The sequence below is a fragment of the Lepisosteus oculatus genome, chromosome 22 (genome assembly GCF_040954835.1).
Source record: "Lepisosteus oculatus isolate fLepOcu1 chromosome 22, fLepOcu1.hap2, whole genome shotgun sequence".
Lineage (NCBI taxonomy): Eukaryota > Metazoa > Chordata > Actinopteri > Semionotiformes > Lepisosteidae > Lepisosteus > Lepisosteus oculatus.
Window position 1 is genome coordinate 8,666,523 of NC_090717.1, and position 25,752 is coordinate 8,692,274.

Genomic DNA, 25,752 nt, shown 5'->3' on the forward strand with positions numbered 1-25,752 from the left:
CCCCCCAGTGATGCTCGTGCCGTCTCGCAGGGATACGGTTTCCCCAAACGTGCAGCCGGGGAGGCGTGCGTGCGGGTGCGCGATCGTGCCCGCGCACAGAGGCGTTTCCAGGCGATTTCTGCAGTTGTAGTTAAAAGGAGTTTGAGAGACGCCGCCTGAGGAAACGCTGGAGAAGTTGCGGTTTGAAGTTTGGTTTCGGCGTCAAACAAACAAACAAAAAAACCCAAACATAACAGACATCGCCGTGTAGTTCTTGGCTTTGGACGTTTCCTTCGCCTTTCGGGATCCTGGGTGCCAGTGCCCTGGGGGTGTACATGTGTGTGTTTTTGGTCACTTGTGCTGAAACAGTTGTGTGATGAGGGACAGGTTGGCCGACCTGACAGCCGTAAGTAACTTTATTACGGATCGAAATAGCGGGTTAAACTTCATCGATCACATGTAATATTTGTAACATTTAAATCAAAAGTAACGGTATATGTTAGATGGATAGAAATGTAGCGTTAGAACGGTTAAGATTTTCACGTCTTAGTTTTATCTAGTTATCTTGTTTCAGAAAAGGTCGTTATTTTTCTTATTTTTCAGTGTAACGACTGAGTTACTTTGGCCTAGTTGTTAAATGAAGTATAAAGTGGGTTTGGGGAATTTACTTGTTGAATCAGAGGGTTGTCTTCTACAGGCATACACGTATTTGTCTAATTAATATAATTGTGAGTCTAGCTGTGAACGTTTTGGGTCATTAAGGAAACGGGTTTTATTTTTTTTCATTTCCTAAATGTTAAATTGAGTGCCTCTTTCATTAAGTTTTTGTGTATACATAACACAGGCCTGTGGGTTTGTGAGTTTTCGTGTGTAGTAACGGTTAGTTGTGTCGCTTACTTGACGGTGCCAGTAAACATGTTTATGTGCTCAAAGCATCTTGATTGGATCAGAGCGTGAAACATCTAATGAAACAAGTACACCGTCGCTATTACACAGTCTTACGTGTCGTCCTAACTGTGAGGCATGGACTAAATAAAAACTCGCAAATCACTGGTTACGATTAGGTCTCTCTAGGCAACGGTGAGACTGTCGACTGCGTGATGAACACGAAACAATGACTGATCTTTGTGGGTGATCCTGCTGTTGCAACGCTAGGAAATTGCATAAGATATAAAATCGACTATTAAACCAGTTCGTCACACTCAAAAGAGAAGTGAAAAGTATACCTCCCCCCCCCCGTCAATAAACTGCACCCAGTCTTAACTGCCAAGGCTAGCAGGAAGACACTTTCTACTTTTCTCCTAAGCAGCGCCCCTTTTCGTATTTTATGTTTTCTAATAGTGCCGAAATGTTAGGAGGAGAATCCAGTGGTCAGGGTGTTTGCACCCTGTGACCGCGTGAGTCTTGAGGCTTCCTTTATGCAAAAATATGAACTCGCAAGAGCTCTCAGGAACAAGGGGTGCTTTATTTTAAAAGCGCCGGAACTTGGATTTCAAACTCTTTTGACTTTTACATTTTGAATGTGCCTGCATAGCATCTGGCATTACATTCATACTGCACAGCACTGTACCATAGAACGGATTGAGATGGAAATCGGACTGGAAGAGGTGTTTTTTTTTATAGGGAGTTTGTTTTCATCGTGTCTGGAGTATTTTAATTGCTATTACATTGGTATGGTACATCTAGAAATATTTTGCTCGATGGGGGGGGGGGATGGAAAAATTAGTCACAGTTGAAAAAATATCTAACCTTAAGGCAAAGATTTCTCTCAGACTGCTCTCTTTTATTATTCAAGTAAGACATACACTTAAGCGAGTATGGACATGTTACAGGCCTGTATGACTGCAAGACTACAGATAGTATGCTATTGAAGCTGGGAAGGACTTATTGAGTGCGATCCACACGTCCTAAACGTTACAATACCAAAAACTAACGTAAAATTATTTTATTTTTGAAAAAAAACTTGGGGAAGAAAAGAAAATAAACCACCTTAATTTTCTTAAAGACTACTTTTACTGTATTTTGACTTGCGCTATTTTGAACAGTACTCAAGGACCCAACTGAAATATGTTTATCTAGGCACAACATTAGGGGGAAAAAAAACCCAAAACATGCCTGGTGTCTCCTTCTGCTTATCAGGTGTTTAGGACCCATCAGAAAACCCTCAGTTTTCACTGTGGTACAACAGTATGCTCCAAGATACTTTTGCCAACATGCTACAGCTGTTTGAAGCTTGCATACCGGTTTGCCCATTGTTTCAAGGAAGACAGTGTGATGTGGTGATGTTTGTACAGTATGTGATTAAAGTATGGCTTGCCTCTGATACAGTCTGGCAGCCTGAATGGTGTGATACCATAATCAACAGTGGGGTCATGGTTTGCACTCCTGATGTGTGTGCTATTTGTGCATGCAAGTAACAAACAGAGCCTTTGTTTCTGGCCTGTACTTCTGAAACTTAAAAAAGTAATATTGTTGGCTGGCAACAGACAACATATCCATCAGTATTTTAAAAAATCCCCACGATTTCTCAAGATTTCTGAGAAGTTCTGATGAAAAATATCTGGTTGTCTCTCTGCAAAAAAAAAAAGAAGTGAATTGTATGCCTTTTCCTCTCTGTGAGTTTATGTCACTTAACAGCAAACATGCTGTGCAGTATATCCTGTGTTATGATAAAAAAATAAGCCTCTTCAGCAAGAATAGCACCTTCAAAGAAGCGTCACAATTGATAACTAAGAAATGTTCAGGAAAAACAGAGTGAGCCACACATGAGCCCATAGGTGTGACATATGACAAATTGAGATCATAGGTACATATATAGACATCCAAGTCTGTTTTTTCATCACATTCAGCTTTGGGATTTTTTCAAAACTTTTCACTTTCCAGAATACTTGTCCTGTAGCAGCAACAACGCAGCAAAAACTAAACTAAAAGAAATCCAAACCCCAAAACACAAACCAACAAGGTACAGTAGATGTAATGTGCTCTTTTGCTGAAACTAGGTTACTATTTTGTTGACAATAGGTTTCTGTTTCTACCAGTTCAGCAAAATACTGCAAACAACATTAGCTGGTAAGTGACCTGCCAAGACTATTTAGTGATGAAGAGTTTTGACAAGATGTCACAGCAAAGTATAGTTTTACTGTCAATGATTTGACTGGTAATAGTAAAGGACATTGGATTATATTGGAAGTATTGAAGAATAATTAAATAACATTCATTTGTAGTTAATTTTGCCTTATATCGTTGAGAATCAAAGCTAATATTTTTGTATGAAAAGGTTAAAATGTGTTTTTGAGGTTGGATTTACAGACCACATTTCCCATTTCATTCTTTGTCTCTCATTTAGTTTATTGAAAAGAAAACTGGATTTCCCAAGTCTCTCATGGTTGACAGCACTATTTCTGACATTTTAGTTTTAGTTATTTTGTAAAGTAGTTCATTTGTTAGGAATATCTGAAATTCTTCAGAGAAGGTTTGTTTGAAATACCACACTATAACTTTTAAGGGAGTACAGAAAGCTATGATGTGGAAGTAGAATCCAAAAAGGTTTTTACAACAAAGTGAAAGTTAATTAAGGAATATAGTTTTAAGAAGTCCATAAGGAATAAAATGTGAAAACTTTTATGCTTATTTAAAAATGCCATAAAGCATATTTTACCATTTCTTACTTTAAAACCATATGTACAATTCTTTTACTTTATACACAGTGGCAGATTGAAATTTAGTGCTCAGTTTTTGCAAAATAAGAGTTTGGCTTTAGCTTCTGTCTTTCACTTCAGTTCCAAGATCCTTTTTCCAGTTTCAAAACAGCCCATTATTTCATCTTAGCCTGTTGTCACAAATGTTATATTTCTTTATAACATGAAGCAGGAGATATTACCCAATTGAACTTTGTGAGGCACATGCATTTATAGAGAGCCAGATATGCTCCATTTTATGCTGTATTGTGTGTACATAGTAAAATTCCAAGTGTGAGGCCGTGTCATTCAGCAGTAGGTTTCATTCTTGCATAGCTGGTGAATTTCTGCTTTTCTGCTCAGATAACAAATTATACTTAATAATGTGACTTCCCCTATTGCATCAGGCCTGAACAGACTATTTGCTTTAAAATAGACAACATTTCTGAAACATTGGATGGCCAAATAGTTTATTTGGAAGTTACATTGGTATTTTTAATACTCCTGTTAATTTCAACATCTTGACATGGGTTGTTCTTAACATAGCATTTACTGTCACAGCAAATGTTCAGAACTGAATGATTATAATAAAAATGATAAACAATAAACTTTATTTTATATAGTGCCCTTAAAGGTGGCTTCTCAAAGCGCTTTACAGAATGACAAAAACTAAAAAGGTTATGCATGATGACAATACACAGTTAGAGGATATGGTAGATGGGGGTACTGAATACAGTAGGAGCAGGGGGGTAAAGAACAGAACCAGTTAAGTAAAGGCTCTTCTAAAGAGCCTAGATTTGACGGTTTAGAGAAGGTGACTCTCTGATATCCTTGGGGATAGAGTTCCAGAGCTCTGGGGCATTACAAGAGAAGGCCTATCACCCACAGAGTGTAGAAGGGCTTGAGGGACAGATAGGAGACCAGAATTAGAAGAGTGAAGGTTGCGAGGTGGGGAGTAGGGTGACAGTAGCTCAGTCAACTATCAACTGAGGTGCAAAGCCGTGCAGGGCCTTATAGGTGAGCATGAGGATTAAAAATGTTCTTTATTGGACGCTTTATTTGTTTGACTTTATAACATATTTCTTCTTTTGTAGTTTATTGGGAGTGTTCAAGTTTGTTTTTTTCGAGCTCTTTTAATCAACATTTTTCTTTTTTTCCAGAGCAGCAAATATGAAGATGATGAATGTAGTGTTGCCATTGAAAGAGATGCGCATATGGATAGCTTCTTTAAGAAGGTGTGTTTTTGACATTTTTTCCCCATAATATCTTGTTGAATACTGGAGCAAAGCAATTCTCTGTCAGTCATTTAAATGACATGTGGATATGTTTTAAAGGTCGAGGAGGTTCGGTCAACTATAGATAAAATTTCCAATGAAGTAGAAGAAGTGAAGAAGAAACACAGTATCATCCTGTCTGCCCCCAATCCCGAGGACAGTAAGTACTGATTTTGCTGCTCTTATTTACTCAGAGGACAGTGGAAAGAATGTGTTATATTTTAGAGGCGATGAGCAGAACATGGAAGGTATGCAAGGAAAGTAGAATATGAGATCCAGCTTCAAACAGCCCAACAATGAAGTTCTCCATTTTGTTTACAAAAACTTCTCCAAGGTTTTACACCTTTGGCCTGTTCATCATTATTAAATTGGTGTTCACTTATGAATTTGTAATCAGCATAAAGAATGTCATCCATGCTTGATAAATGCATAGGTTCGGTCATTTCTCTGAAGTGAAAAGCTGAGGTTTACTACTGTGTCAAGGTGCTGTATGTGTGGGTAGTTTTCAGTTAAATATATTTTGTCATAAAGGGCATTCATAGAGTTAACAAGAACTGTAGATAAATCTTTGGAGCCTCTTGTTTCACACCCCTGTCATAACAGTCTTCCTTTTCACAGGTGTATTCATAACCAAAATATACAGCCAGACCACAGTTCCTGTCTTGCTCTGACACCATGGGAAAGTACATAGACAATTTAGATTCTGGCATGTCACGTTGTCCGTTGAACAAAAACTCTTAGGGAGTGCATCTAATGGAAAACATTGCCCAATGTTAATTCACTGCATTACTCGAACATGAAGCTTATTATTCTAACATTAAGCTTCTTTGAGTTATACATGAAAACATTGTCAATTATGTTTTTAGGACACACTCATCTAGTTTTCAGATATACAGTATCCGTTTAAAATTAGTTTGTATACTTGCCATTGAAAAAAGTGACAACAGAGCTAAATTTAAAACTGTAGTTTGCCAGATTAATTCTGCTTTCCTTATAAAGAGCAATATATATCCTGTCCTGAACGTCTGGGTAAGATCTGGCTTTTATCAGTAACCATCCTCTGCACCATAACTCAGTTATAATAATATTACAGTACCATGATATATACATATAATATGTGTAACATCTAATATCTTGATGAATACAGTATTACTAAGTGTCACGCACCTCTGATTTGAATTTTTAGTATTTGCTCTTTTTTATTTGATTTGAAGGACAGTCAAAGAGTTAAATTAAAAGGTGGCAAGTATTTATTTGCGGAATTGTATTTATTAATTTGTAATCCATCTTGTCCCTGATTCTTTTTGTATCTGTTCATGATTTGAGTGGCAACTTGATCTGTGAACATTGAGAGCCTTCAGAAAATTTCCTTAAATTAGTTTGTATACTTGCCATTGACAAAAGTGACAACAGAGCTAAATTTAGCTGTAGTATTGAGAGTGGTGGTTTTGAAGGCAGCTGTCTGGCAAAGAAAACAAGAAGTTCTTATTTCCTGTGTAGCATTGTCCTCCTTCAGGAAATATTGTATCTGTCAAAATGCAAATTAGATGGGAAGTTCGGAAGCCTGCATAGGAAACCTGGCATTTAAAAGATTCTTCCAGGGTGGCTAGAAGGAGCATCAGGCCTCTGTTAGAGTTCCAGTAATATCTAAAAGCACTGACAATAGGAGTTGTGCCAGAAACAATATAGAAATTATGTATGAAAAAAATACATTCTGGCCTTCTGTTAAAACTGCCAACAATAGAGATTGTATTTATTTTAAAAAATATATAAATAATACATAATAGCATCATTACCTTTTTGCAATCCAGTTCTGAAACAGAAATCTCCACACTATAAACTTTGTGTTTGATCGATGGGATTTTTTTTTCTGAGCTATCTTCAGTAACATTTAAAATGAACTGGCTTTTAGAGCTTCTTTCTGCATTGGTGTGTAATTCAGAAACGAAGACAGACAGAAATCACAGACTGGACCTTAACCTCTGCTCGCATGCTTATTGTCGTGCTTCAATGAGTGCCTCATTTCCTCAGGCACAGCTTGGACATATTATTTACCTTATAAAATGTCAGATGACGTTCTTTCTTCCTTTTCTGGTTGCTTTTGTTAGGCAGAATATCCAGCTCAAATGAGCCTTTGTTTTCTTCCCCACAGTGCTCTTGAGCAAATTGTGAATCCTGAAATTGAAAATTGTCTAAATCTGATTTTTGTTGTCATTCTTGGAATTGTATAGAAGAAATTTTTTATTTGAGGGTTCATAGATTTGGCCTGGTCTTTTTCAACTTTATCTTGAAAATGTGTGTCTTTTAGGGCTCCTAACATGAGTTTTTGAGTTCCAAAAAAGTGGATGAATCAACAGCACAATTTCTTAAGTAAACCTGATTCCGTTGATATGTAAAAATGTGTTTTTGAAATCTATTGTGTTCACAACATCCCAGAATTCAGGCATGAAATCAAGAAGTAGAAACAAAATTTCTTTTTTGACTGCATTTTTATAGCAATGGGGGATTAATTGTTAACACTTTTGAAAGGGAAGTGAAAAAGAAATGCTAATTGTTTACCAAGAGCTGCAGTTCGGGCTATACAGGAGAATGGAACAGCAGACTTTAACAAAAAAGAGATGAGATGTAAATCATTCCTGATAAAACCTGGGGCACGAAAGCAGGACTTCCAATGTGTGTTCTAAAAATAAAGCTCGTGGTGTGACTCTTGGAGAATCACAAGTTGGTAGTTGTGGTTCATGTCTTTCAGAACATGCTGATCAGAGCATACTACTTTAAAGTGTACATCATGCATCAGGGGTACTAGTCACGGGGGTATTGGTTTGTTACAGTTGTAACATTTTTACGTTTTATATTGAAATCTGTGTATATTCTTAAATCTTTGATTACTACAGAATTTTTCTTAGACATTCCAGTTCTTGCTTGAATTAAGACCTTAGGAATTTGTAGCCTTCCGAGATGCTTTTTGTAGCATATTACACTTGTAAAATGCTTCTCTTTGAATGACTTGTTTGCGAGCCAATAGATAAGATACACTTTTCCATCTGCTTTAGATATAATTTCTCTTTTGTAGTTGTATTGGGTCCTAAGCATGAGGATGGCCTTGAGTGTTTGATTGGAAGCTAGAATACTGAAATAGATCAAATATATTTCTTTCCTTTTGTAATGCTGTCCTCAAATAATTCTAATATTTCTCTTGGAATGGTATTTAATTCTAGAAATGGTATGATGCTGAAAGAAAACTGTAGTTTGCCAGATTAATTTTGCTTTCCTTATAAAGAGCAATATATATCCTGTCCTGAACGTCTAGGGTAAGATCTGGCTTTTATCAATAACCATCCTCTGCACCATAACTCAGTTATAATAATATTACAGTACCATGATATATACATATAATATGTGTAACATCTAATATCTTGATGAATACAGTATTACTAAGTGTCACCCACCTCTGATTTGAATTTTTAGTATTTGCTCTTTTTATTTAATTTTAAGGACAGTCAAAGAGTTAAATTAAAAGGTGGCAAGTATTTATTTGCAGAATTGTATTCATTCATTTGTTATCCATCTTGTTCCTGATTCTTTTTGTATCTGTTCGTGATTTGAGTGGCAACTTGATCTGTGAACATTGAGAGCCTTCAGAAATTTTCCTTAAGACATTTTCCTGCAAGGTACAGCAGCCCTCGCTAGATTAGTGCTGTGTTAATAGAATGGCATTTATTTCTTCCCCTCGTCGTACGCCCCTTCATTCCTTCTTTGGCGTTTTGATCGGAAAGCAGGACCCATTTAGCTGAATGGCCTGTGAATGCCGCATTGTCAGTGCCTTGGTTTAAAGCGTTGGTCTGATTGAAGGATTCTCAGTGCCAAGCGTAAGAAAATATATGGTTTCTCACCTGAGGTTGTTAAACTTTACAGGCTGGAAACACGCTGTTTTGTGTCAGTTCTTCTACATGGACGCCCTGCAAGGGGTACTGATCCTGACTCTTCATGTCTCCATGGGGATTTTCAAAAGGAGCAGGGGTGTTATCGGTGTCTTGACCAAATGTCCCCCTGGCCTTTACCAATCATGGCCTCCTAATAATCCCCATTTATGAATTTGCTTCATCACTTTGTTCTCCTCCCCGTTAATAGCTAATGTGTGGTGAGCATCCTGGCACACTTCGGCTCCCATTACATTATCTATGTGTTTGCTGCACAGTGGTGGTTTTGGAGGTTAATTTCAATTCCCTGTAAAGCACTTTGAGTGGAGTGTCCAGAAAAGCACTATATGAGTATAAGGAATTATTATTTTTATTCTTAGAAATGTAGTAATATGTTTCCATCATTGATAGCTGAGCTGATTGATTGTTGAATAAAGGTAGCTTTTATGCACCACTCTTGAGTAGGTTACCATTTTTTTGTCATCTTCTCTATTGGGACTTGCTGCAGGGAAACAGATTTCCTTTTGTGTAATCTACCGTATTTTCTTTAAGCACCTAAAAATAAACGTCATGCTAAACACAAGACCTGATTGATAATGTTGATTTTTGTAGAGAGCATCACAAAAAAAAAAAAATTCTTGTCCTATTCAGAAAGACAAGATCAAAAACTGTTCTTTTATAGTTTCCAGGACCGTTTATTAGAAGTTCACATGTATTTTGCATGGGGCAAATAGCACTGAAATTGCTAGAGTTTTTAAACTGATCCGTCTAAATCTATGACCAATAGAGCAAGTTCAATGATTTTACTTTTGTTTATTATTTGTTTTCTTGTTTCTCCAGAGACTAAAGAAGAACTTGAGCAGCTTACCATCGAAATCAAGAAAAATGCCAATGCTGTTCGAGCCAGGTTAAAATGTGAGTTAAGACATTTTACCATTTAAAACTAGAGGTTTTAAAGGTGGATACAGAGAGCTTTGTGTACACAGCAGTCTGAATTTGATATGCAAATACCTGAAACTGAAACTTGTCCTATGGGGTACACAAATGCTGTTTGTTTGTCACTGTTAAACTGCTTGATGTCATCTAAATCTCTGTTTATTTTCAAACTATTGGAGTATTCAGCGAATATATTGATGACTTTTGTAAACCAGCACAAACCATTAAATGGTGTTTTTTTTTCCCTCGATACCAATTATTTGTGCCTTGACTTTAATCGAGGTCCGGTGTTCATATATGTATAGTCTCTCTCTGCAAACAATTTTTCACACTTAACTCTGATATCTAGGATATTTTCTGATGATCAAACAATGTTACATTTTAAAATTAAAATGTTAGAATATTTTAAATGTGTTGCTTTTCCTCTCTCAAGACTCGTTTGTTTTAATTCAACAGCAATGGAACAAAACCTAGACCAGGATGATAATGCAAACCGATCATCAGTGAACTACAGGATACAGAAAACCCAGGTTAGAAAATGAAACCACACATTTCATTCTCTTTCATAAAGTACCTCTGTACCCTGTTTTATTTTAAAGTGGGGTTGTAGCGAATGTGGGAACTTGTTTTGGTTGTCAGTACATTTATTTTTTTTAAAGCAATAAGTGTGTTAGAGTGTAAATATAATCAGTGCAATTTCAAATCCAAATTACATTAAAAGCTATATACTTTTAAATAGGCTTTTGATAGCTTTATACTTTCTAAAATATTATAAGTGTATCTCGGACTGTATTGCAACCCATGAAAACTGTTTTGTTTTTCTTCAGTTTGAAATACTAAACCGTTATTCGTCAGCCATGACAATGTGTTTTGTTTTTACCTGCAGCACACCATATTATCCCGGAAGTTTGTGGAGGTCATGACACAATACAACGATACTCAAGTATCATTTCGGGAGAGAAGTAAAGGGCGAATACAGAGACAGCTGGAGATAAGTGAGTGGAGATTCATGTGAGCACTGTGGGAGAACATGCTACAGGTGTATGTGAATAATTTCACATTTGACGGGAAGCTCTTGAAATTATAACTCGCAATCATAATCTCTTTTGAGACCATGCAGCTTGCCACTTGCATCTGCATTCTTGTAAATTGACTGAAGATAGCTCATCTTTGAAGATAATTTTTAATGATTCGAAAAGGGGATATTTTATGTATTGTTCGGATTTTATAGCATTTAGTAAGTGATAGTGATAGATGAGTGAATATTTCAATTGAGAAGTTCAAGAATGTCAACTCGTCTACAGATGGTAAAACGTGCGTTTTGTGCTGAACTCTGGGAAAGACGATGTGCAGCAGGAGACACCTGTGTTTATGTTGCTAGGGTAACCGTGTGTGAGACAGCTGGGATTGCGAGTGCTCAGCAAACCCAAATAAGCTTATCTCATTGCGCAGGAGTGTGCTCTCTTCTGTGCTGCTCCCTCTTGTTTCTGGGAGACCACTGTCTGAGGCCGAAAAAAAAGATTGATTTCTTACAACAATATTACATTTGAAGTCAGCAGAAAAATTGTAATTGCTCGAAACAACTGTGGGGCAAAGTAAAATAAAAGTGTCTTATGAAGTTCAATTTGGAAAAACCTTAGTAACAGACTTTTCTTAAAGTATTCTAATCAGCGCTAGGCTTAATACAACTCGGAGACTCCCTGTGTTGTCATGCTTGGCAATATCAAATCTTCTGCAACGGGTTTCTGAGCTCATCCCTTAGTCATTAGAGGAAGAGCTGGGACTCTTTGTGTGCCTTTCTCCGATTCAGGAAGTCATTTTAACTTGTCGACTTTCACTTTACAGTATGGTGGAAAAAAAACATTCAGTAAAACCTTCATTTGAATAGATGGCGATGAGGGATGTAAAAATGTTGACTGCTGTTTTACCGTGTTTTCTTGTTTTAGCACAAGTAACCCAAATCTGTGAGAAACTGAGCTGGTTTGTTTTCAGTCCCCTCTCTGAAACAGGCTAAGCCCAGGAATACTGCTGTCTGATGAATTATTGCACTAGTTCTGCAAAGTGTAAATGCTACAATGATGTATACGCCCTGCTGGTATTTAAAAAATGTAAAGCATAACTTATAATAAACGGACAAAACACCAGACAAAATATTTTCTATGAGACTTTAACAGTTACTAGTGTTTAGTACTGTATATGATAAACTGACCATCATTTTTTAGCCATTAAAATATCAAGCTTATTGTAGACATCCTCCCAGAAATGAAATCTTTGTGGTTTTATAGTGTTCCTTTAACACAGTATAAGTTCCCTATTCCAGCCAACTTCAAAAGCCAAGCAGGTTAACCCAGGTGACTTCTTCAAATCTAAATGTACAAAAAAGTAATACTTCTGTAAGTGATGAAGCTTAATTTCTTTTAATGTGGCAGTTTTTATTTAATGCATTGGTTACTCATTTATCTGCACTATGTAATGTATATTATGTTATATGCCACACAGTCCTGTAGTTTTCTTTTTGTGAAACCATGTAGAGTGTCATGAGTTGCCAAAAGAAACACCTAATCCCTCCGCATTCAATGCGGGGCACTTTGCTGACGGATGAAATTTCAGCTCTCCATTGCAGAGCACAATTGGTTTTCTCTGGTAAAGCAGTCTCCCTCCCAGAGACTGTACAGCAAGCAGAGATGGAGCTGAAGGCCATGTGCTCGGCTCAGCCGGCTGACTGGAAAGGTGGCTTGTTGTGAATCCTCCCCCAGTGGGCAAGACTTGAGTTTCACGTAGGAGGCCTCAGGAGAGAAGGCCCTGCTCCGGTGTAATTAAGGATTCATAAAGGGGCTTAACTTTTCTGTCAGGTAAAAGCCAAAAGTCAGTATTTAGAAGAGATCTTCAGGGTTGTCACTTTAGTTTGCTGCGTGCAAACAGCTGCACGATCGTCCTTTTTCTGTTGCTGTTCGTATTGCAACTCGGGATCCTACAGCAGCTCCCTGTAACACTCCCAGCTGAATCAACAACTGGTCCCTTGAGGTGGAACGAGGTAGCCCTTGTGTCTCAGTACATCACCCCACACAGATGGTAGTCTGTGGGAACAATTGTTTGATACAGTATAATGATAGCTTTGCTTTTGAATGGAAAAGCAAACTTACTTTCAAGCTGATATCGAAGAGGTTATGATCCTCTCATCTCAGACTGTTTTTCAGAATTTTAAATTCACTTTTCTCCTATGGATCCTTTGTAAAAGGTTCAAAGACAAACGTAATTAGATGCATCTGGATAAATGTGTTTTATTTTTTTCAAATGTGAATACCCTTTGATTGACTTTGTTCTCAGCGGCTAAGAAAGTAATGGTTCTGTCAGAGTTCTTTTGATATTTATATTATTTATCTTACTAGAGGTGATCATAAATGTAGTTATTTAACTGCTCTCATCAAAATAATTGTAGTTTCTAATTCTCATTTATGTTGAATATAACAGAAGATTGATCTGTTATTGACTTTGTTAAATCAATTTTTTTAAATCTTATTTAGCTGGAAAAGTTACAACAAGTGACGAACTGGAAGACATGTTGGAAAGTGGGAATCCTGCTATTTTTACATCTGATGTGAGTCCCCCACATAAATGTATTTACAGTACTTGGCTATAAATGCGTTTTTTTAAATTAAACATTTTAAACTCATACTGTAATTGGAATATAATATTTTTTAAAAAAATATTAAGTATTGTTTTAATTACTTTGTCATTTGTTTCTTTCAAGTTGTGCCACTTCAGATAACTGATTATCATTGGGTTTTGACTAGGGTCCCAAAAACTAAATTGTTTTATTAGTATTCGTTCAAATTAAAAGAATTTGCAGCGCCCTCTGGTGGATGTTTTCTTTTATATTTAACCTCAATTGTTTTTGCTTTTGTCACATCTTAAATACTGAAATGAGTGAAGAAAAGTCACAATTTTGTGGTTTTGTGTATATCTATAACATTGATATATATGTTATGTATATAACAGCTTAAATTGTCACTTTCTTTATTAAATGGAAGAACAGACTATTCTTTCTGACTCCATTATTTTATTTTAAAACGACAAATTATTTGTTTTTGATGCTAATTTATTTAAAATGTTAATTAAAGGCCACATTAACTTATTTTCAGATCATATCAGACTCCCAGATCACTCGCCAGGCTTTAAATGAAATTGAATCCCGACACCAAGACATCATGAAACTGGAATGCAGCATTCGGGAACTGCATGAGATATTTACGGACATGGCAATGATAGTGGAGACACAGGTACTACTTTGGAATCTTATCAGAGTTATTGTTTCCCATTGAATAGTATTACGGTAATCAACTTCTTACAAAGAAGTCAATTACAAAGACCACGTTTGACTAATTTTGTTTCTTAACAAGCCCTTAATACCAGAGCTGAAAGCCACAGCCACAGCCACAGTCATAACATTGAGCTGGAGCATGTTAGCAGAGGACTGAGGGAGCACTGTCCTGCGATGGCTTATTTTGGGGTTAAAAACGTACTATGGAATCTGTTGGTCTTGAAGTTTGTGTTCCTAAAAGGTCATTTTGACTTCTGCGGTAATGCAGCCACATTAAGTGGTGTATTACAATGTGTAGTACTGGCAACGGTGCAGTGAAGGCAGCGTCGAAGAAGTTTTGTAATGATTTGTGTTTTCTGAATTGTGTGCTTCAAACCTGGCAGGTCTGCAATGCCCACAGGTAAAGATATTCTACCATTTCTGATGCCCATGCAAATACATTGAGCCCTACAGCATGCCATTGCTAAGCAGTAGAGCTTGCATCTATCCAGCCTCTCAAAAAAAAAAAGTTGCAGCTGACAGAAGCTAATAACATTTTGGCTCTGTAAAAAGTAAATATGATTCAAAACATGTTAATACCTAGTGTATTAAAGAAATTGTCTCCCTTTCCTTCAGTCCTAAGGTTGTGATAAGGCGTTTTAATTTGACTACTTAAATATGGTTTGTTGAATCCATACAATACTCATAGAAAGATCTTCAGGGAGGCTAAATTATGACTTCACTTAATGAAGTTGATCTCTCTGGGTTTGTCTTCATAAGCCGCATTCAAAGCAGTGTCAGCTGCTATTTCACATTCCAAGAAAATGTGCATGCTGGAAATGGACTTTCATTTATCTCACATCTTTCACTCAGTGTAATTGATCGAGAGTGGGTTGTCATGGCCGTATCTCTGTTTCATTATTGTTGCTTACTTTTGTCTTTGGCTGATTGTCAGTACATGACATCCATTTTTGGCATTGATGAACACATGTGCCGTCACATTTAATCAATTCTGTGCCTATGTCTTTTTTTTTTCCTCCCGTTAAATAATTATCATCTGTCCACTAATTGCATAAGATAAGTCTAAATATTTTTTTACTCCAAAGAATTTACAACAAATCTACTCTAATGAGTTGTAATTTTAGCATTTTGTATTGTTGTCCATTTCTAGCTTCAGGAAATGTGGTAATACACGCTTCTTGTTTCTCTTTTAAGGGGGAAATGATAAACAACATAGAAAAAAATGTAACTAATGCAGCTGAATATGTAGGTCGTGCCAAAGAAGAGACTAAAAAAGCTGTGAAGTACCAAAGTAAAGCACGACGGGTAAGAACTTAAAATGATTGTGTCTGCTTATTGAAATCCATTTATTGTTGAATACATCAATGCGGAATACAAGTGCCCATGTTATGTGTCCTCAGTGTTTACCAGAAACTCCCACGGTTAAAAACAGCTTAAACTGGCAGTGCATAAAGTTTGATTTTCCTCCAGTTTTAATTGGTCTGCATAAAAGACTAAAAGATCTTTGTAAAGCACCATAAAACAACATTATTGCAAAATGGTGTGCTAAAAATGTGCATGGTAAACTTGAGTTTAGTATCTGATCACTGTTATTGCTGTTTAATGTAAAAATGTGACTAACATGTGCTGGTCTAACACTACATTGCTCTTGTGCAGGTAGTAATAACATTGTATGTGCTGTACAATTGAATGCATTATGTATCATGTATAACAATTTTGCTTTTCTTTTTGGCAGAAATATTTAATAATTGCCATAGCAGTGCTGGTTCTCCTCGGCATAATTGCACTAATTGTTGGTCTGTCTTTGGGACTTAAATAGGTCCCTCTTGCTCGCTGCACTAGGTAACTATCAAAACACCACTGCTTGTATCATTTTCATTGCTGTGTACTCTTTTTTTAAAATACTCAATGCTTTTCATCTTGCATATGACAGAAGAAGAATAGTCACCTGAAGTTTAGCATTAGAATTACTAGGGCATTTCATAATAACTTCAGCTTTATAACATGTTAATCACTAGATCTAGACTATAACATTACATTTGTTTACGTTATCGTGTGCCGTCTAACACTGCACTGTGTGCGATGCCCTTTTGAGAATCTTGTTAAATGCAGCTTCTAAGCAAAAACCTAACAATAATAAAACCCTAAAACATTGCAGCTAAAGTCTTGCCTTTTGTGTCTCCTGTGCCCTTCCTCTCCGTTTGCAACTGGTCCATAAGCTCTATTTGTGTTCAGCCCGCAATGAATTATAGAGCCCGAGAGTAGTTATGCCCATAGTGTGAGATTCTTGTAATTTAATGTTCTAGAATATGTTACCTAGAGAATGTCACGATTCAAGCTTAGTTGGCATTTATTACAGGGTTTGCCAGTTGGCTTTGATGAAATATTCTCTATATTTAATGTTTTTAAAAAGCATAAGCAAAACAATTTTAAAACATCAGCATGTGTTTGGTTCCCTGCGAGTTTTATGGCCCCTATTTTTCCTTGTTTGTGTGATTTTGGACTATAATGAGTGTATTGCTTGCTGTATGCAGTTTGCCCTTGAGCTCAACTGAGCCTTCAATATGACACAAGTTCAGTGGTAATGCTTGCATAGTACTTTTAATAAGTATGCTGAATTTCTCATATCCCTTTCTTTCTTTTTACAGAAACAGTTTATTTTAGCTATATGTGTAGCTGTGGCCCTCCTCATTCTAGCTATTATCTTAGGAACGACCTTGTCATAATACCTGCCCTCCCAATGGCCATGGAGGGACATCTCTCAAGCTACACAAGCGAAGAGCTTCTCTCAAGACTCTGAAACGAAAGCAAAGGTTCTTGAGAAGCTGTCCGATGTTGAGCTTCGCCTGCTTTGCTCAGCAGCATTATTTCAAGTCTTGAGCAGGGAACTTGCACTCCGAGCAAAGGATTTGTATCCCAGCAGAAGCGATCGGTTTTCCTGTGGAGCACTTGCCTCTCTTCTTTATTTCAGTCATCTGAGCAACTGCCGTCAACCCTTTCTGGGCCTGTAGAAGATAGCAGAGCTTTCGTTGTCACATTCCGTTACCTCGGGCTTCGTTTTCTCACTCCAGCTGTTCCATTGTCTCTGTTGGCCTTGGCTAAACAGTGTCATTCTATGTAGTGATAAAAAGAGGTTCTGTTCTTACAGCGGTTCAGACTCTACTCTCGCACACCAGCCCTTCACCCCTCTTTTTAAAATTGATCACTTCCGTTTTGGGATACCTAATCTTTTACAAGGTTTGCACCTGTTGCACACTTAATGTTTTTTTTTAAGTTCAGTTTCATAGCGATGATTTCCTTTACCTTAGAAGTTGTGCCTCTCTTACAGAAGATGATATGAATGTAATTCTTTTTATTAGAACTCCACTGCAGAAAACACTCCCCCTGAAGCAGAAATGTATAATACAGAGAACCTGCTAAATGATCTCCTGCTTACCAAGCCATATTTTAGAACATTACATCTATTAACCAGAAGGTGTAAGCTGAAAAAAATAGATGTTTTGTATTAAATATTTTATGTAGCTCCTGATGTTTTTAAACTTATAAATAGCTATAACTTTGCACAGTACAGGTGTTTTTTATTGTTTTACTAAGCCTTAATATTGATAACTGTGATTATGATCATAAAATGCCTGAGAAGTGACTGATGAATGTGGGGTTAGAGAAACGCACTGTGCAATATTTGTACAGTAAAGCAATATAATTTATGAAGTAGTCTTTTTTACACTTTTTTTTTTTACATTGTAACATGAAACAAATCAAAATTCCTCACTGTGTATTAGATTGTTTGGTTGTTATATAGACAAGTAGAAGTATCATATTAAAAGTTTTACAAATGACAAATCCATGAAAGTTTTTTACCAAAAAATATTTTTCTCTTGAAATTCTGTGGCATAATTTGAACTGGTTTTGCAATTTTTAAAGAAAACAAAGAATGCATTCCCAGATTTTGTAAAAGGTATATTTTTAAGGGAAACATTAATAATCACTGTGAATATACAGTATCTAAACTACCTTTGCTGTTCCTGTCCAGAGCAGTACAGATATAGCCAGAATTAATTTCTTAGAATTGGATTGCTTCTTTATGTATTGAGATGTATAGTTTCTTAAGCATGCCTTTGGTTAGATCTGCTTCTGTTTGGAAGCTGGTGTGTTTCTGTCTTATACAAGCACCAAAGTTCTCTTTAAGGCTCTTTCATATAAATCTGCATTGGATGAAGTCACATTTCTGTGCATTTGTGAATCCAGTTATCAAATGTTTCTTGTTACCAATCAATGCTTTACATTGTCACTTTTACTTAGTGATACACCGTTTTAAAATTTTGGAACAAAAAATCACTATGGAGACTGGAAAAAATAAAGATGCTTTTTTAATATTTGATGTCTTAATTTGGGAAGGGGGTTGTAGGCTTTAACCTGTAGCAGGTGTTAATGATATCCCAAACTGGTACATTTTCTAAGCTTGTGTTTTTTCAACAAAACTGCCGATTTTCACCAGGTAGCGGAACAAAATTCATATTTATTTTTCCGCCTTGCTTGTGGTCGTGTATACTTTTGAGGTTTGGCTCAAAACCTGTGTGTGCTTCCTTATTTGTACTCCAGAAATACAGGGTGCTTTTTTATTTGTAGTCCAAAAATTGTGTATACTCATACATATAGTCCTACCTGTCCAGAGTGAATTTGGGAGCCTGTACCAACCCAAATCATGCTGGGGAAGTGGACAAATAAGACCGAAGCTATATAGGCTAAAATTGGTTAATCAATTTGTATCAGTTGATGAGCTGTAAAAGTGGAAAATTAAGAAGGGCAGATATTTATGTATTTCTTTAAAATTCTAAACTATCCATTTCTACATTTCTCTACATTGTCTAACTTGTTTAGACAGAAACAACTAACTGGAATATATGCAAGTTTCATTGTGAAAATGGAGCCCTTTTGTTCTGTGTTTTAAACAAGCCAAAAAATGAGTGTGGTTCCAACAGTCTTCTCCAGCATATTTTCTTCAGTCGTGTCGTGTATTTAGATTTTAACTTCACATGAAAAATAAGATAATCCTCTAAACAGTATTTCATTTGTGTCTTAATTTTTCATCCCTTATGCCATGTTTTTTGTTTGTTGTTTGCTTAATTTCCTTTGGCCTTTTAACAGACCACGATACAAGTTTTCTTATTAGGGTATACTCACACCTAAATAAGAAGGTTTACACTTTTACAGTCTCTGGGTGTTTTAAAGAATAGTTTAGGAGGCAGATGGAAGATAAGATCATTTCATTCCTTTTCAACTTAAAACTGGTTTTCGGTTGGGGGTTATTAAAGTAACCTAAAGAGGGTGGAATGTTATCTTAATAGTTCTGTTACAAGGTTATTTAAACCTTTGGCAGACTGTGCAAAATGCTTTCCATAACATTCTCAAGGATGTGTGTGTGAGCTGTACAGTGTGAATCTGTTGTTGCTGGAGTTCAAATAGTAGGTAGCCTGTTGCTAATGTTATTACGATCTGTGGGTTGACAGTCATTTCTGTCGTGTACACCTGTGGTCGGAAGATGATTTTTTTAACTGCTGCTATCTATTGTATTTTCTCACAATGCTGGGTCTGCCTACCTTCGACATTCCTCAGAATACACATGAAAGTGTTCCTTTGTCTACTGTGTCAAAGTCTTTGTGCTCTTAGCCTTTCTGATGAATGTCTTTTATTTTTCTACATGTTGTCTGATTTAATTCATGAAATGCAACTCCAGGTGGAAATGTTTCAAGTTTCTAGGTTACATTTACTATAGTATACCCTGGGTTACTTGCAGGGTCCAGTACAGTAAAGAGCACAGAAAATGGAATGTACCCATAGGACAAAATAAATCACACAAAGTAAAGTGGTTGGTAAAAATGTGAAACTTCTACGGATATCGGTAAATTTACATGATGGTTGCCATTGTTGTACCGTGAGTTTATTTCCACTTACAGGTTTGTAATCTTGTGTAGATGTTGTTTCGACCTTCTCCCTTTATATATACACTGGTTTTCTTCTTCATTTGTATCTGCAACAGAAAAGATAGTCATGGGTGCATGTGCCTTTTCTAAAACAATTATTTGTGCAATGTTCTTGTTTGTGTAATATGCTAAACTCCTTTTATTATAGTCTCATCATAATTCACAGTGTGACTTGTTATAGTCTAGTGCTGCAGTACATAACTATTTTAAACCCATGTCTCTTCTTGGTCCTTCTACCAGAGTATAAAATTAATACTATTATTAATAATTGAGCCTGTTATTGTACCCAGTGTAATGTAACAATGTATCTATACAGTACCTTATTACATTGTTTTGTTAGCTATAAAATAGATGTAATAAACAATTTTAACTGCTCAAAGATGTGCTCTGTTTCATAAAGTTGTGTTCAGTGTTTTGAAGCTACAGTTTATTTTTAAACTTTTTTTTAATTTAAGCTCTGTAAATTAATAATCTGCATGATGGTTAAATCAGGTGAAAAGTAATGGGAAAGATTTAAAAGGACCAAGCAGGCCATTGAAGCTATTTATTGCATTAGAATCAGAACATTTTAAGGTTAGATTTCATTCCATGTGAAGGAAAATGTGTTCTTGGAATAATATAACGTTTTAAACATTTTCTGTTTGATTAGAAACTCTTAAATTCGTGATTCTTTTGTTTGCATTTTTATTTATACCTTATACAGTAGTTTTAATGCTTTTCTTCTTTTTTAATATTCTGCTTATACCATTACTTAATTTTATAAATTATTTCATTTGTTTTTTTTTTGTATGTGTACAGTATAAAGAGTACATCCAAGTACTTGGGATTCCCTAGAATTTAGTTTTTCTTCAGGTGTCTCGTATGTTTTATCTGTTGTTTGTAATAAACAGCTTTTAAAAAAAAAACAACAACACAAGGACCTTGAGGGTGTGTAATGGCGGGCAGAAGAGCAAGTGTTTGATTTCTCTGTCGTGAAGCATTGAAACTGTTAGATGCTGTAACCTTTGGCAACTTCCAGTTCTCCTTTCAGCAGGTCTGTCAGATGAATCCGCATTTCCCCCAGGCTTTGTTCTGACCTTGACTGTCAGTACAGCTTGATCCGATCTTATTTATCATGATGAGAAAATTAAATGAATGTAGGAAATGCCTCATCAGGAAAGGCCTGCCATCCTTGCATTAAAATTTGCATTTGGAATATTGCTAAAATCTAAAGCAAGTTTATCACATGATTTCTGTACAAAATGATCTGTACAGTATATGATTTGCCATTTTGGGTTCATTCACCAGTTAAAAAAAAAAGTGTTTTCAGTATGGCTGCTGTACTGATATTTCAACCTCTTTGATAACCCATTCAGAGTGTAGGTCAACAAAGCGTGGCATTATTCACACTATCAATAGTGTTTTCCTATAGGATCCCTACAGTTGGGATGACCAGACAGAAGAATGGCAGGGGAAGTTTAACAAAGCCTTGGTACAGAGGTCATTTGCGAGTCATTTTGTGGCAACTTGAGTCATTGTCATTGAGTTTTTCTACAGCTGACTTTTGGCTGTGGAAGAACGTGTGCTTATTTTTTCATGATTCTGGCATGAATGTATGAGAACACTTTCTTCAATCCAGGAATAAAATGAAAGCTTCCCAGAAGCTAAATAAATCTTTTCATATACATTTCAATTGAAGACTGGACAGCATTCCTATTGCTCATCCATTCTGCTTGTATTTTAAGATTCAGATGTCCTGGAGGGCTAGAGTGGTAGAGCAGGAGCTCACCAGGAACAGACTAAAAGAAAGAGTGTGCAACTTCCCTTCAGAGTACAGTAAGTGTTGTTGTGCAAAGTTCATTTGTTTAACAAAAATGATGTAAACCGAGGAGGAAACAAAAAAGAATGTGATAAAATGATGCCAAGCATCTGCCCGAAAGGTAGGATTGTTGGACACTTGGAATGTACAGATTAACCCCTTTATTGATGGGGAGTGCTTCCAAATACAAATTAAGCAGGACCTTCCTGTCCCTTATGTGGTATACTCAGACTCGGCACAGTACATTTTGTGTGCACAACTTGTCGTGATCTTGAATGAACTGAAGAGAACAGGTGAATCCGTTACGATCTTATCAATGTTTTTATCCGTTAGGTTTTATCAATGTGTATCCAATTTCTAGCACATTTTTAAGAAACGTGGAAAAGTTTAAGTATTTTGCAGTTTGGTTCGCAATGTGTCAAAAAAGATGACAGTTATGATGTTATAGCATTGTTTCTTGACTAAGTACAATTGTCAAGAATGTAGGTATGCTTGCTGAATGTGCAGAGTTGCACTTCCCTCCCTGGTGTCATAATTTCTCATCTCGTTTTCCAGTTTTTGTCTCTATTCATTGCGCTGCTTCCCGGATCAACACTGGGACATATCGTAAAAGGTGATGCATGCTTCTGAGAAGAAAAACCTTGTACGCATCTGGAGGTGCTCTCATCTTGTAATCTAAATTCTACTTGTAGCAGTGATTGAAAGGGCTCTGGTGCCTTTAATGACAAGAATGTTTTTGTTGCTGCTTTGTAAAGTTCCAGAGGGCATAATACTGTGCAAGTAAGGATATAAACCCTTGAAGAAATGCTTTTGTTTGCTGACACTCAGGAAAATTTTGTGTTCAGTTATGTTTGTTTTTTTAGCAACTGAGCATAACTCTGCTACCATGTCAGCAGGAACATCAGAATTGTCCAAATCTCGTGAGAAGGATTCGAAATGCAACACATGCTGATAGTTCCAATACTCATAAACTGGGATTTAGCAGCTCTCAAAATAATTATGTAAAAAAGAAAAATAGTATATTATAGCTCTTATTTTAACCTGTCAAGTCTAGTAGTTTTAGTGGTCATAGTTTTAATTCTTCACACAAGATAGTCACTAATACTTATTCTTATTATTTGTGTGCAATTACATTTCAGGCTTTAAATAACAGTATATTCTGCCATAGAGTGAAAAATGTACAACCACTTTGAAATCACTGTACTATATATTACATTTAACTACTCCTTGTAACATTCTCTTTTGTCTAGCGTTTAGTCTTACAGTGTGGTTTATTTCCAGGAAATAGAGACATTGTGGGGGAGAGACAGGTAATTTAATAAAGTGTCAAAGCTAATGCCTAGCTTTCCATTACTCAAAAATATTTTTCCTGTAGTTTTCTTCAGGCTAGCTGTCAGAGAGCCCTGGAGAGTGAAAGTGATGAACAGAAAATCAAATTACATTCTCAGCTGTCAGGCCTTGCTCCTTGGATGAAACCTTTAACCCGAAACACAGCTCTTGCACAACCAAGCCATCATTGATTATAGAGACCAACAGATGCAATGACAGAGAGTGTACAGTATAATAGCCATTGACAAGGTCTGGAATTTATATAAGCAGAATATTTAAGTCCGGCTGTGAAATCAGCCAAGTTCTTTTTCCTGGCTTATTTTTGCAAAACCACATTAGTGAATCATTCATCAAATTACCACTCTTTTCAAAAATGTTTGAGGGAGGGAAATGCACCTACAGGCTCCGTGTTTCAGCAGTGTGCAGACTGAACTTTGCAGTTTGTACTATAGCTAAGTCATTTTGGAGCACTGTGGTCCTCAATTGTAAATGGAAATTGGGTTATACAACGCAAGTGTATGTTTCACCATGTACTCTCACTAAAAGCCTTCAGAATTCAGAGGGAATTCAGGAAACTGCTATGATCATTCATAGTTTATTATTGGTGAAAAAAGTACAAGACTACAGAGTAATAAACCTGAAAAACAGCAACAATATCGAAACCACATTATATTTATTATGGTAATTTTACGGAATAGCCATTAATTGTTTATTCGCATTGCTTTGGTTCTTTGTAATGCAGCTGTGACACTAGTGACTTAGTTACACAGACAGACTGCATTTGCTTGCTATTAAATGATATACACAGCCATATACTGTGCATGCAGGAATGGCAGATTCAGTAAAGGTGTGTATTAACACCTAAAGAGGAGACCACCCTGCACTATGAGAGCAATTCACTTTATCTGTAATTGTATACGGATTCTTAGCTCCATATGGTCACAAAGCTGACTGCATCAGACACTGGGTCTGTCTCTGCAAGGAGCAGGAATGATAACTCTTTCAGTACTCTCCAGCTGGATTACAAGGCTGCTTCACCTTACAACTGTGGTATTACAAATTATAAACAGGATCAGATTGCATACTACGGTGATAGGATTTTGACTTAGCTTTGCTACGATTATCTGGCAAGGTAGAAAAAGGACCACAGTAATGTCTGTGATTCTTTAAGGGATCGAGATTCAGAGTATATACAGTAGTTTGCATGGCAGATGTGTTGTTGTCCTAACTTTGTTTGGCAATGAGCTGCAGCTTGATTGTGAACCAAAGCATTTAAAGTCAAATGTATTTTAAGTAGTGCACGGTATGTATTGTCTACAAAATGAGGGAACATTGGAAGAGGAACAAAGAAGGATAGAAAAATGAACGTTTGAGGTAAGATGTGATCTTTTTTGCTTTGTGAAAAAACAGTATTGGAACAAATTCATTTTATTCGTAGGGTGTGCTTTGCATGTGATCAAAACAATGGGTAGTGATAGATTTCATATCATGTATTCAGCTTGAAGGTTGAACTTCGCGTACAAAACTGGCCAACTAAACTGATGCAACTAAATTGTACTTTTTGTTTCTTTGTTCATTTCAGAACTTTAGAAGAAATGTTTTAGCATTGCCTCATGGACCATAAACTCTATCTCTGTCAACATTCTTCCTCAATGAACTCAATAAACTGATTTTTGGCATTTGTATAATACCATTTGTGTGATCTGTTCAAAATTGTAAAATAGCTCATTAATTCTTTGAGGATTTTTTTGTTGATATTGATTTAACAATTTCATGCTAATTTAGCTTTCTGACAGCTTAAGTCATTCTTAACCTATTCTTAGCTTAAACCAGTCATTCTTGAACTCATGTAAAGCTGATAGAAATGTCTAGACTAATCAAGAGCAGCAATACAGGAACAACCCTGTTACTAACAGTATTGCAGTGTGAACCCAAATTCACTAGCCCACATGATATCATGTTGCAAGAAACAAACAATTGTAATGCTATAGCAATTGTATATGTTTATCCAAAAGTTATCTTTAATATTTTTTGTTTCTGCATAAAAATGGAAAAAAAGTAAAAAGTTAAGAACATGAGGAGTTCTACACCACACTGTAGACACCCATATTTGTTCATTTTTGGCTGTTTTATTTTAGCTTACTCACATGTGAAAAATGACAGCAACTTATGAAACGTAACGCACTCACCTTTAAATGATTACAATTTAAATGAGCCGTCTGCATTTTGTTAAGATGTTCACTTATATAATAAGGTGGTAATAATACGTAGAAATTCAACAAGGGGATGTGTTAATAAGGTTATGACATCCTTCATTTGAAAAAATACTCTTATAAAACTTGTGAAACACAATTTAATACAAAACCTGCAAGAGATGTTATATTGTATTTCATAAGAATTCCCTAGGTGCGATGTGGAAAACATTTTATTCTCAGCTAGTGATATAGTATATGAAATTGAGTCAATTTTGATAATTATAGACAAATACCCATATGTTACAAGTATTCTAGAAACAAAAAATAGCTTAATAAACG

At 36.2% G+C, this 25,752-nt stretch overlaps 1 protein-coding gene across 3 annotated transcripts; it reads left to right on the plus strand.

The window, feature by feature from the left end:
- Positions 1–58: 58 nt before the first annotated feature.
- On the plus strand, positions 59–24,906 carry stx2b (syntaxin 2b). 3 transcript variants are annotated; one of them, XM_015366251.2, is made up of 12 exons: positions 59–385; positions 4,817–4,891; positions 4,991–5,090; positions 9,691–9,765; positions 10,243–10,316; positions 10,673–10,781; positions 13,311–13,384; positions 13,929–14,066; positions 15,302–15,412; positions 21,816–21,906; positions 22,445–22,502; positions 23,265–24,906. In XM_015366251.2, exons 1-12 carry the CDS (start codon positions 356–358, stop codon positions 23,407–23,409), a joined length of 1,080 nt encoding a protein of 359 aa, XP_015221737.2. In that variant the 5' UTR covers positions 59–355; the 3' UTR covers positions 23,410–24,906. The 3 variants fall into 3 exon arrangements, with proteins under 3 accessions (XP_015221737.2, XP_015221738.2, XP_006640311.2); XM_015366252.2 differs by lacking the exons at positions 21,816–21,906; positions 22,445–22,502; positions 23,265–24,906 and adding exons at positions 15,843–15,949; positions 16,756–20,472 and having other exon boundaries at positions 65–385; XM_006640248.3 differs by lacking the exons at positions 21,816–21,906; positions 22,445–22,502; positions 23,265–24,906 and adding an exon at positions 16,756–20,472 and having other exon boundaries at positions 66–385.
- Positions 24,907–25,752: the final 846 nt, after the last annotated feature.